Source organism: Falco punctatus, assembly GCF_963210335.1.
Source record: "Falco punctatus genome assembly, chromosome: 8".
Taxonomy (NCBI): domain Eukaryota; kingdom Metazoa; phylum Chordata; class Aves; order Falconiformes; family Falconidae; genus Falco; species Falco punctatus.
Window position 1 is genome coordinate 13,006,260 of NC_137588.1, and position 13,693 is coordinate 13,019,952.

Consider the following 13,693-nt stretch of genomic DNA (forward strand, 5'->3'; position numbering starts at 1 on the left):
TACCTACCCCTTTTCCAGCAGCGCTTCTCCTCTGGCTTTCGGAGGGCTGTGCAGTGCTACTGATCAGGGTGTCTGACCCTGTTAAGGCTGACCCTTCTCCTCAGCTTTCCCTTCCACCTCTGCAGGTAACACACCTGTACACCCCACCCTCATTCCGCATCCGTTTAGGCAGTAATTGGACTTTTTGTTGCTTTCTAAATAGCTGCCTTGGAGCTGGCAGAGATACGAGTAGGCTGCCTGGGGCTGTTCAGGTGGCTGAGGCTCTCCATGGCACAAGCCCCACACTACGCCCGCGGGCCGGCCGCCGCCTCTGGAGGTGGCGGGGGTAACCGCATCTCCCTCGGGCGGCCACTCGTGAGGGGAACCGGCCACAGTTCCCACTGGGCAGCCGCTCCCACACGACCAGGAGGCGGCTTTCCCGCTGCTGGACCGGGATTCGGCCGGGGAGGGCCCTCGGGGGTCGCTACCCGCCCCCCCTTCTCGCTCAGCTGTTTCTCCGGTCGGCGTGGCTCCACCCGCGGTCCCCTGGCAGTAGCGCGGGCGCGTGGCCGCCAGTGAGCGTGGCCTCGCCCCCCCCCCCGTGACGTCATCCGGAGCGGCCGGCCGTCGCGCTGCCTGCTGGGAGGTAACTGGGCCTTCGCGCGCTGCACGGGCTCCTGCGCGCGGCGAGCCCCGCGCTGCCTTCCCAGCGTGCTCCGCGGCCGGCGGCGTCGCGAGCGGGATCTGTACCGCCTCCTCGGCGGCGGCGGTGCTGTCCCGCCCCGCCCCGTCCTCCCCGCGGCCCTGCGAGCCCCCGAGCGAGCGCCGAGGCCGCTCCGCCCTCCGCGCCATGCCCCCCAAAAAGCAGCAACAGCCGGCGGGGGGCAGCAAGAAGGCGGACCAGAAGAAGAAGGAGAAGATCATCGAGGTGAGGCGAGCAGGGCCGCGCCGGGCCCGGGGGCCGCGGCCGACATCGGGCAGGCTGTTCAGCCGTCGCGCCTCTCCCTGCCCCTGCCGGGGCCTGCCGCTTCCTGCCGTTGCCCTTCGGAGGCGGGTAGCTCGCTCCCTGCGGGCCCCCGGCCTCCCCGAAGGCCCGCTGTCACGGCCCGCGGCGGCCAGGCCCGCAGGCCGCCTCTGCAGCGGCAACGGCCAAGGGTGGCTGTAAAGCCGCAAGGCTGCCGTGCGCGGCGGGGTGTGCGCACCGACACCCGGCTGGTGCCCCGCCAGCCCGGAAGCGCCGTTCCGGGGGACGCGGGTTCCCCCGGTGGCCCCAGCGCTGCCCAGACCTGTCAAAAGTACTCGCTGACCGTCGCCTTTTAGGTTGTGTTGGCGGCCGTTGCCCGTCCTGGACTGGGGGTAGGGTTTTCAGCCGGGACGTTTTCAGGCCAGAGCTGTGTTTGGAGTGAAGGTGATCTGACAAGGGTGCTCCTGCTTTTTTTTTCTTTCTTGTCCTTGCCCTTCTCCATCTCTTGGTTCTGTGTGTTTCTGTATTTTCCGAGTCCAGCTCTCTGAGGTATAAGTTTGCATTTCTCACTCTGCTCAAAACACGTGTGTGCTTTGGTTTGGGGTTTTTTTTTATACAATCTGACTTGGGCGGCCAAGGAAGTATTTTCTGTAGTAACAGTTTAGTTAACCTTTCATAGAAGTTGAATGCCAAGTAATTTGAAGATTAATGATTAGCATCTCTTATTCTTTTTAAACCTCTGATGCTCAATTCCGTGGTGAAGCCAGATTTTTAAAAAACAGCTGTAGTGTGTATCTGTGTGTGATAATTATTATGATAGTCATGCAGATCTTCCACTATGTTGAGAGTACAAGAAGAGAGCAATTACAGAAAATTTAATGTTTGCCTGCATCTTGGCATGAAGGATTGCTGTTGGTTGCTTAGCTGTTTAGGCAGAATATTTGTGTAATGCAAGTGTTCTTTTAAATCTAGCACTGCAGAATATTGTTTCTGTGGTTTTTGGAAACGTTAGGAAAGTGGTTGTTCTTGCTCTTTGGCTTCAGTGTGTCTGATGTTCTTGCTGAATCCAGCTAAATAGGGAAAATCTGATTTTTATTACAAAAAAGTGCAGCTGAAAGGAGAAAAGCTTGCATTGATTATTAACAGTAATTTATTACATAACTCACATACACAATGATTATATATTTTGTGGTGTGTTTGGTACAGAAATAAAATGTGTGCATGAGCTATTTTTGTTCCCAGCTAGTTATTTTGACAAATTATAGACTTGTGAAATTAGAATAAAGTAACAGAGGGCTTGCTGCTCTTGATAGGGGATACATTTTAAATGAAAACAGGATGACTCTGGAAATTCAGAACTGTTTATTTTGTAAGTCTTACATAATCTATTGTTTGATTGTTAGGTTTTCCAAAAGTATGTTTGAACTGAGGTATTATCACTGGATGAACAACTGTTACTTTTTCTTGGAAGCAAAAAAATATTGGTATCAAATGAAAGGTGTGGATAGGTTTTTAGAATAGGTATTATAGTTACAGAAAATAATTTCTGCTTCAGATGCTTGTGTGAAAATAACCTGTCTTTATAAAATTTTCAGTAGGTTTGGTATTGAAAACTATCTCTTAACATTAAAACTGGAGATGTAGAAGAATTGGCTTAGGCAGCAAACAGAAACTTCTTGCAGTGGATTTTAGGAAGTAAAAACACTTGTCTGGACTTGACATAGGAGAAAGACTTATTTTCATGTTAGTACAGTTGGAAAATGAAAAGCTTAAAATACTTGAAAATAAAAAATAATGTGTTACATGTGGCTATATTAATCTATGTAACAAATCTATAACATTTGTATATGAATACTTGAAGATAAAAGTAATGTCATTTCATGCAGATAGGAGAAAAAAAGCCCAATATTTATAGCTATTCAGTCTTCATCTTTTCTTCAGATGTTACTTGGGTGGTCACCAAAAACATATTGTCCTGTTGTTTTGAAAGGCCTGAAAATACCCTGTGTATACTCTCACTCTAATACTTGGATACAGGTAGGTCTGATGATAAAAACAGTAGCTCACACAAAAGCAACATTTAGTAGGCTCTTTTAAAAAGCAAATTTTAAAGGGGATGTGAGGGGTTTAAATATCATCCATACTGTTTCTTCGTTGCTTGTGTTGCTAGCAAGTTTTTTGGGGGGTTTTGTTGGGTTTTTGTAACAGCTTAAACTTGTTTTAATTCATGTGGCTGTATCTTGATTTAGGACAAAACATTTGGCCTAAAGAATAAAAAAGGTGCAAAACAACAGAAGTTTATCAAGGCTGTGACTCACCAGGTTAAATTTGGTCAGCAAAATCCACGTCAGGTAAGCATTCGGTCTGTAATGTTTTCCCACTGTGTAGTCAAGCCATCTTTCACTATACATATAGATTGCCATATAATACTGAAGTAGAAAAAAGTTGATGTTACTTGCCTAATGTGTTGTGACTAGCACAGATTTAACTAATAGTCTTCTCAAAAAGCTTGTCTAAAGGTATACCTGAAATTAGATTATTGAAACTGGCTATCAGCAAAGTACAGTTGTACAGTCTGTTGTTTTTTCTCTTTAATTCCCACCTAAGCTAAGAACTGGTAAACAGTTAAGAATAGTTGTTACTAAAACTGGAGTTGGAGGTAGATTAAAAAAGTAAAAGCCTGTATGTGCTTGTTATTCTACTTATGGAAGTATTTATTACATGCCGACTTGTCCGACTTGTTTCCACTTCAAATTGTATTTGGTGACCTGGTCAAAGAAACTGGGGTTTTGAGCCACTGTTTACTATTCTGCTGCTTTTTTGTATGATGAGAAGAAATGTGATGTAGTTGAGATACAATGTTTAGATTATACTTAATCAGAAAGCATGGATTTCATGAAAATACAATGGAAGTAAGCCAGGTCTCTTATTCATACACTGCTAGGGAAGCTAGTTGTTAAGTATTTACACAGCTTCCTCTTCTATGAATAAGCCCATAGAATAATTATGTTTGCATCAGCTAAATTTGTGATGTCATATTTCATGTTACATTCCTTACACAACGTAAGGATGAGCTACCAAATGTCAAGTACAACTTTAAAAGTAAAGTTGATATTTGGGTCATTAGTACTAATAATTTCTTGTAGCAGAAGGGAGTACTTGATGTTACCTCAGAAACATTGGTGTTACTCAAACAGTGCTGTTGAAATTTCTGTATGAAGTCCCTGAATCTGTAGCATGTATAGCAATACCAGTATGTAAATTGCCAAACTAAAATAATATTTCTCAAATGCTTGTAGCTATTGACCGACAGATGTCAGAAGCTAATTTTTAGACCTGATTATACCTTTCTTGTCTTGTAAAATAGTTTTCAGTTAGGGTTGTCCCTGAGAAAGAAAGAACACTTTCTTGTGTCCTGAAATACAAATGGAAATGCTGTCAAGGTTTTTTTGGTGGTTTGGATTTCTGGTTCTTTTTTTCTGTTGTGTTTTCGGGTTTTTTTAACAACAAAAAAAACCAACCAAAACCCTAAAGCTTTGTCTTCATGCTTTTAGAACCCTAGGGTGAAACTAAAGCATTCTTGAAGTACTACTTTTCATAGTTGACATATTTGGGTCTGCGTGTTATATAAGAGTTGTGAACTTTCGGTAGGAAAACTGACCAAACTAACCAATTCCCTTCTAAAACAGTTTAGTGTATTTTTGCCAAATTCTTCAGTACCTATTTATAGTACTTATAAACTTATAGTACCTATAAAATAAATGTTCTTGTCTTACAAACCACAAATTATCAGTGCAACACTGATATGTTGAATTGATATAAATTCAGACAAATAGTGTTCCAAAAGCACTTCCCAACTTCTATGGACAGGCTTCCTGGAATTGCTACCAGTATACAAGAGTAGCAAAGCAGCATGTGGGGGACTAAAGACAGAGAAACTTCTTGTGCAGACCTTGAGGCATTGAATAGTTGCACTACTGATGTATCACAAAAGAGCAACTAACTTTTCCTCTCATAGTCTCAATGTCTTTCACTTGATTTCCTAGCCTGTAAACGTGGAATAGAGGTAACTGTCATCTGATGGTACCTACCAGCATCTTGCATCTCTGGACAAATTTGAAATCCCTTCGGTTTGGGAGGTCGGTACCACTAGATGGCACTGGCCGTTCATGCAAGGGCAGGAATTCTGAGAAATTCAGAAATCACAGGTTCTTTCCCTCCTCTCCTTAGAAACTAATTTAGAATGATTTGCTATTTTATGTGCAGTTCATGTGAAGTGAGTAATGTCATTCTAATTTTATATTAATAACTTCAAATTTGGGGTCATTATAGGCTGCTCAAACAGAAAGTGAGAAGAAATTAAAAAAAGAAGATAAGAAAAAAGAATTACAGGAATTAAATGAACTCTTCAAGCCTGTGGTCGCTGCGCAGAAGATTAGCAAAGGTATGAGTAACTTGACTCTTCATTTATCTTCTCTTATTCACATATACACTTCAGGTAAAATAACACTTTACAAATGCCAGATCATTTTGTAATAAACTAGATAAGTCTGTTTCCTTCTTTATGTAGTGTACCAAGTACTTTGTCAGTAACAATTTGACTCTTTTTTTAGGAAGTCATCTGGCATTACTAGGTCATTAGAATATCAAAAACTATGTTGATATTGACGGGGCAGCTATAGATACTTTGCTGTATTCATGTTCATTAATTAGATGCTTCTGGGTGAGCAGCCTGATTTTTTTGTGTGTGTGTGTGTGTATGTTGGTATTTAAAGCAGCCTGTCTCCCCAGGGAAACATCAACATCCAGGTATGACAAGGAGTATAATGTATTAAAGTTTTCTGTGAAGACAATAGTTACAAGTCAGAACAGTAAAATTTTTCCAATTACTTCTGTTCCACATCACCTTGGTTTTGTAAGTGCAGTCTAACTTGAATCCAGTTATTGAGCAAACTAGTTTTGTGATGAAATGTAAGTTTTAAGAGTTTTTGGTAATTCTAGGAAATTCTACAACTGGCTGCTATGTGAGGTGGGGTGGGGAAGATAATACTCTTAGGGAATGGATTAAATGCTATTAACACTTTGTTTTATTAATCTTCAAACTAATGAAATTACACACAATTTTTTGACTAAACAAATACGATTTCCATGTATGTCTTCCTGGTATTTGCTCGTTGTGGCGCTTAGCAGCCATGAAGGCCAGTTTTCTGATGATGGTAACACAGTGGTCAGCCTTCTCCAAATAAAGTAGCTCTTGACTTGAAGTTATTTCAGAAGACTAACATTGTCCTAAGTAAAGCTTTGGCTTTCTACTGAGATTGCCAACAAGGAGAGCTACATTACCTGAAGTTCTCTTAGGGATCCATTCACTGTTTAAAAACTAGATTTTTAGTGAAGATTTTAAGCAAGTGTTGCTGTACCTACTTTAGTCGCTGGTGACTTGCACCCAGTGCGAAATCAGCAAGATGAAAACTTGAGCTTAAAATCTTACATGAGTACTTAATGAATATTCCAAGTAAAGTATTTCTGATTGAGTTGTGCCTCATAAATATGCTTCTCCTTGCTTTCATTTCTTCTCTCACCTTCTGATGGTCAAATAATTGATATTTACTTAAACTGTAGTTAGGTTGATCGAATAGTTAATACATAACAGTTGCTTGTTTGGGGGCTATGAGCAGCCATCTTATTTCTATTTTTAAAGCGGTCTGAATAAGTGCGCATTAGATTATTATGATTCATTTTAGTGTGGTGTTGATCTGTTAAGGAAAGGCTGACGTCCAGAAGATGCTTCTCTGTGTATTAGAGGCAAAAATAGTTTATTTTATAGGGAAGAAGTTGCACAGAATTTTATCTCATATGTGTTATATGAATGAATGATTCACTCAAGCTTGCTGCTATCTGTATTTCTTTAAGTAGTAAAATGCCAGCTTTGATACTTCATGGAAAGATGTTATACGAAGTAGATATGACATGTTCAGGACATGAAGTATTTACTTGGGATGAACTTCACATGAAATAACTTCCACTTCTAAAAACGTGGTTTCATTTTCTACAGATCCTAAAGAATGTATGATCGTAGATACTGTTCTCAGAACTTTTAATATACAGCTTTTGCTAAAAAGTAGTATAAAAATATAAAAACTTTCTTCACTCAGGTGCTGATCCCAAATCTGTAGTTTGTGCTTTCTTCAAGCAAGGACAGTGCACTAAAGGAGACAAGTGCAAGTTTTCTCATGATTTGTCTTTGGAAAGGAAGTGTGAAAAACGAAGCGTCTACATTGATGCGCGAGATGAAGACCTTGAAAAAGGTATAATACTTCTAGAAAATGACTACTAAACTATTCTGATTCTGAATTTTTAAGATTAAGAGGCTTCTTGTGTTGTGGTTATGAACCTGGCCAATGACCAAGGCAATCCATACCACTATGTTCAAAATTATGAACAACAGTGTCATTTGCTTAAGAAGTGTGCTCACACTTTAGACCTTATTTAGAAAAAGAAGTATGACTTAGTGGTGTTGGATGGTGGTTTTTAAATTCTGCTGTGTAAACATATTATGTTCTACAAGTAGGAAGTTGTACAGTATTTGGTCTGGCTTATGGTTGCTAGTTTCTTCTAAGTTCTATAAAACAGAAGTGCAAAAGGAGGAAGTGTAATGAGCAACTGTAGTTGCCTTCAAGAACTATTATTAGTGCTTGCCCAAATATGCACAGTTCTAGAATTCAAGACAGTTTGGAATTTTTTCTGTGACTTCTTTTCTGTTCCCCAAATCATTTTTTTACTAAGTACTCTGGATTTTGCTTTTACTTAGCAGGTGTTACGAGATTTTATAGTCAGAATTATTTCTTTCGTTCTTCGACAATACATCGCATCTCAGTCTTTATTTGAATTCTAGCCTCTGTCATAGTAAATGTATGTGATAGGATCCCATAGGTTAACTACTACTGTTACCATTGGTGGTCTTGCTTCTTTTGATGGAACCTTCTTTTAAATTTAACACTAAGTTTGGTATTCTTTCTTTTGATACTCAGAATTTATTATCTGTATTTCTGGACCTTATCCTCCAGTCTTCTCTCTTATTCAGTCTTCATCCTTTTCTTCTTTTCCTTGTCTATGTTTGGTAGTGTACAGATGGAATTATACATTTTTAGTCTTGAACTGAAACACGCTTTATGCGTGTCAAAATATAAATTTCTAAGGCTTTTGAGAAATTGTCTTGTGAGCAGCATAAGACAGTTTGAAAACTGTAAAATAAAATCTTGGTTTTATTTTCAGTTCTGTAAACTAAAATATAAGAATTGCATATTAAAACTGTTATTAGGGAGAAAAGGATCTTGTTAGCATTGTTTAGTATTTGAGGGTTTTTTTAAACCATCTGTGGTCTTTTTCTAGATACAATGGATAACTGGGATGAGAAGAAGCTGGAAGAAGTGGTGAACAAGAAGCATGGTGAGGCGGAAAAGAAAAAACCCAAAACTCAAATAGTATGTGGCTTGTTTTCTTTTTTTGTGGTTTTTTTCTTTCTTTACTGTAGTTCAATTAAAAAAGTAACTGCAGACTGGTATTAGACATGTTTATTGTTAACTAAAGATTTTGAATGTAATATTGTAACAATATTCCGAGTATCCAGTTGAGCTGATAGTATTTCTAATAATGTATTTTTAAAACAAAAAAAACCACCAACCCCAAAGCTCTTTCAGTCGTCAGAAGATACTTTCTCATGTAAATTACAAATGGGTAGTAGATGAAGTGCTTTCAAAATAGAAATGCTAAAGGAATCAGTCATGTATCTAATGCTTGCTTAGAAGATTCAAGTATTGTGATTAGTTAGGTCTGTTGTCTAGCTCTAGTGACTGCTATATATATTGGGTTATTTATGTACTGGGTGACATATAAACATGTAAACTTAATTTTTTTCCTGTAAGCTGAAATTTACTAATTGAGAATCCCTTTAATTCCTGACCTCTAATTTCAAGAATATTCTTTAGTTTGTGCACTAAATGGCATAATATCTTAATCCCTTTTTCAGAACTATTTTACCTTGTTTTCTGTACCAGATAATTAAATATTCTACTGATAGTGCCAAAATATGAAAGTTAAACTTTGCTATGGCTAAGTGTGAACTATATGAGTTGGCTGTTAAAAGTTCTAGAACAGCATCTTTACCTCAGGGTCATGAGCTGGAAGGTGTAACATCTGAGGCAGATTGAATTTATTTTGATTAAAACTACACTGACATTGGTGAGCAGGAAGACAGACTGTCAGCATGCTTTTACATGTCCTGCTGGGTTTACGGTAGTACACAGTTGCTAGTCTTCTGAGTCATCCTGTCATCTTAAATTGGGATTATATTAAGGGGAAAAACTGTTGACTACATGAGTTTTATATAATAAGTTGCACTTCTTCTGTCTACCTTTTTAGTAACATGTTTATTTGAACTGGCTTTGAATTACTGTACTTAAGACATGTAGTAGTGTAGTGTGAATTGCTGGGGCTGAAAAGTAAATGCTGTGTTAACGACCATTGTTTTATACAGGTCTGCAAATACTTCCTTGATGCTATTGAAAACAACAAATATGGATGGTTTTGGGTCTGTCCAGGCGGAGGAGACAACTGCATGTATCGCCATGCTCTCCCTCCAGGTTTTGTATTAAAAAAAGACAAGAAGAAGGAGGAAAAGCAAGATGAAATTTCTTTAGAAGATCTAATAGAAAAAGAGGTAAAGTTGTCAGACAGGTACCATTTGGTAGTATTGGTTTTCATTACTCTGAAGAGACAGTTGTAACTAACTTTCTAACTAATAATTAAGAAGTATAAAATGTTTTCCTAGCTGTATGAGCTAGGGTAAAGAATGTATAGTATTTGATTCATGTTTTTGTTTAGAAACTATTACCTAGTGAATAAACTATAGCTGCATACTCAGTGCAGGTGTTGCTAATCCTTTTTTAGGAGGCATCTATTTCTTGTTGCTGTTTTTCCTTTACCTGTTACAATTGCTTCTAAGGCCCTTTGTCATCCCCAGCTCACTGCCTGCTTAGTTTTTGCATAACTCTGTAATAAGGAAACAACATCAAGAGAATGGTGCCTTCTGAAGGTGTTCTGTTGCTGCTGTGTTTATTTCTGTCACCATTACCTGGCGTGTCAATTTGAGGAGATACTGGGCTGTTACCGTTGGTTTCTTTCCTCCTCTGCTCTTCTTGCTGAGTTGTCTCACTAGCTAGAAAATAATGTGTTGAGTCAAACTATAAGCTCATGGTGCATGTTTAACAGTGAGAGTGAGGAAGGAACTGGAAAGGAATGTTTTCATTTATTTCTGGAAAAGAATAATTAGATCTCTAATTTGTTATAGCCTTAGGAAACAATTTCTAGCATTAATCGGTCTCTTTACTTGACAGCGTGCTGCCTTAGGACCAAATGTTACCAAAATTACTCTAGAGTGTTTTATTGCATGGAAGAGAAGAAAAAGACAAGAAAAAATTGATAAGGCTGAGCAAGATATGGAGCGGAGGAAAGCAGATTTTAAAGCTGGCAAAGCATTGGTGGTATGTTCTATAGTCCAATTCTTAATGTAAGAAGGAAGAGTAAATAAGTTTTTGTAATAAGGTAGCTGGCATGGAATTGCTTTGCTTTTGTGCTTTTTTTCTTTATAACAGTATAAATTTTATTAAGTGATAAATTAAGATGATTATTTTTTTCTTTGAATAGATCAGTGGGCGTGAAGTATTTGAGTTCCGACCAGAGTTGGTTGATGCAGATGATGAAGAAGCAGATGACACCCATTATGTTCAAGGAACGGGAGAAGATGATGAGGTAAAGAACAGTATTAACTGGAAGAATATATCAAGTTATATTCAAGTTTGAAAATTTTAATTTGAGAGTTCTTACAGTGCAGTTAATAAGCTCAGTTTTCAAATTTCACACCACTGCAGAGTGTATTTTGTCAAAATTTTTGTGTCAAAAGGAAGTTTAAAATAATTTACTAGAAATGATGCAGAAATGAGAATTTCTGTAGGAAGGTAATTCATGCAGAGCATCTTGGTTTGTTTTGCAGATGGAAGACCCTGTGTGTATAAACGATGTAGATTTGAGCCTCTATGTCCCAAAGGCTGTTGATGAAACTGGCATTACTGTGGCTAGTCCTGAGCGATTCAGCACATACAGTTCAATAGAAAAAGATGGTAAGTCCATGACTTAGGCATCACCAATACAGGATTGAATTGTTAAGAGCATTCCAAGAGGTAGATAGACGTGAATTACTGTCAAGTGTAAATGAAAGGTAGTGGTCATGGCCACTTGAAGTTTGTTTGTTTGTTGAAGCATTTTCTTTTTTTTCTTTGTAATTTCTAGCTAGCTTAAGCTAGCTTGTAATTTCTTAGAGCAGTCTTGATATTGGTGCGCTTCTGAAATGCATACCCTTTTCTTTAAGACCTGGAGTCTTTTAAGTGCAGACAACAAGTAAAAACGGCTCATTAAGTTAAACCCAGTTATGAAAATAGGAGTTTGAGGAGCTGGGAGTTTGAGTTACATTTGGTTTTAAACTGTTGTAATAATTAATGATCCAAACCTGCATATTAATCCATCACATGCAATTTAACCAATGTAAGTCTATGTAAATTTCAAATCGGGTACCTTCTTTATAGTTTTAAAACTTTAAAGCCTGTACAGTAGGATTGTGAATTGGTGATTAAGAAGCTTGTGACACTGAAATGTGTAAGAATTATTTTTATTTTCAGATAATAAATTAAGTGAAGCTTCTGGTGGTGATATAAACAGCAGTGAGAAGAATGATTTAGAAGAAGATAATGATGGAGATGGGGAGTTGGAAAATGGAGTTATTGATGCAGTTCCAGTTGATGAAAATCTTTTTACTGGAGAGGACTTGGATGAACTAGAAGAAGAACTAAACACTCTTGATTTAGAAGAATGAATTAAAAAGCTCAAGTGAGGAGTTGAATCTCTATGTGACAAAAATGAAAACTGACTACACTTTTTTTTTCTCCTTTTTGAATAAAATTCTTAAGCAGGATGTTTATGGTTACCCAGCTGAATCTGATGGGCATGTCATATATCAGGAATATTTTCCTTCAGTCTCATCTACTCCAGTCTTGACTATGCTCACAGTAAAATATTCAGAGTAGCTCAGAATTACCTGACAGCTGAATTTGCAGAAAATGAGATTATAACTTTCAACTAAAAGTAGAAAGTGAAACTGCTTTGCCAGTATGCAAGTACAAGTGGGCAATTTGATACCAGGTACAGTATAAAACCCAAAGTATACGTTCTTCACCAGATCTACGTTTTTATTAGTGATTGTATTTGATTAGAAACTGCCTGAAGTGTTTTTAGGCGGTATACTCTAATGGGGCTGATGCAGATTATGCTTCTTTAAGTGGTAATTAGCTTTATTTGATCAGCTGGATACTGAAGATTGTGAACTGATACATCATACAGTACAATATGATGCCCTCTGTTTAAAATATTTTAAACTTTCCCACAGCCTTTTGCCAACAAAACTGTAAATAAAAACTATCAACTTTAAAATACCTGTGTTGATTTTTCTCTGTTAAGTTAGGATATCACACCAAACTGTTTATTGCTTCTTTTTTTTAATCCAGTGATAAACATTTTTCTCTCCAGTCCTGATATGGAAGTGGTGATGTTGGCTTCAGTTTAATTAGGGCTAACAAATTACAGTTTTTATTTTCTACACTTTATGCAGTGTAAAACTCAGCAGCTGAGTTTTTTCCCCCTACTGTCTTATCTCCTACGCATCCACTAACTGATTTAATACATACTATATATCACTCATTGCTATTTGAGTCTCATTCTTTCCCCACTCTGTTTTGTATATTAGCAAAGACTTCAGGCTCTGCAGAGGTCTGAAAAAAAAACCAAAATGCCTGCTCTGTCTTTGTGGTGTTCTATAAATAACACGAAGTTATGCAGTATGAAGTTGCCTCAAAGTGGAGCAATGTTATACCCTGCAGGCAGCACTTGTCAGGCTTACGTGAAGTCAGTGTGTCCTTTTAAAATTCATTGAATTCCTGCCATCAAAAGTTTCTCAGTGGTGCTTTTTGAAGGGGGCTGTAGGTTATGCATCCTTGCCATACTGCTAATAGTATCTGCAACAGTATTGCTGTACTAATGATACCGTTTGTATCTATTTTTATAAAGCTTTTAAATTATTACTTAAAGACCATTAAGATTTATGGCATTGTTAGTAAGTTTTCTCAAATGGCTTTTGGTTGGTAATATTAGCTTGAATGGTGTTTTTTTACACTGCTAAATTGGCTCTTGTATCTTGAATGCTATTTCTGAAATAGCTGACTTAGACATTTTTTGCCCTTTTTGGGATCTTTGCGGATTTTTCTCCTATAGGAACAAGAAGCAATGTTTGTGAGAAAGAGGCCTACTGAAATTGACTTCTAAATGTAAGTGTTTAAAGAAAAGCTACAGTATCAGATAGAAATATTTATTTATTTAGGGCCATAGGAGTAAAATCTCCATAAACGGTGTTGACAGATTATTGTACTATACTGGCCAGCAATAGGATACCTGGATATCAGGACACTTAAGAATGCAATTCATTTGAATGTATGATGCATAATTTTTCAAAGTTGTATATTTTAAATGGGAATAAAAGTAATTTAATCATTATTAAGGATGAAAGTGGCTTTCTATATTTGATGTCTTAGAGGCTGTTGTATTGTACATAGTGCTGATTTCTATCATACTGATCTGTTTAACTGA

The 13,693-nt window shown here is 38.2% G+C and overlaps 1 protein-coding gene across 1 annotated transcript; it reads left to right on the plus strand.

Annotated features, from left to right (window-relative positions):
- Window positions 1-644: 644 nt before the first annotated feature.
- ZC3H15 (zinc finger CCCH-type containing 15) lies at window positions 645-13,600 on the plus strand. The gene is made up of 10 exons (XM_080398404.1): window positions 645-907; window positions 3,193-3,294; window positions 5,276-5,387; window positions 7,099-7,251; window positions 8,336-8,427; window positions 9,480-9,662; window positions 10,339-10,485; window positions 10,649-10,753; window positions 10,995-11,121; window positions 11,677-13,600. The coding sequence occupies exons 1-10, from the start codon at window positions 830-832 to the stop codon at window positions 11,868-11,870; spliced, it is 1,293 nt and encodes a 430-aa protein (XP_080254530.1). The 5' UTR covers window positions 645-829; the 3' UTR covers window positions 11,871-13,600.
- Window positions 13,601-13,693: the final 93 nt, after the last annotated feature.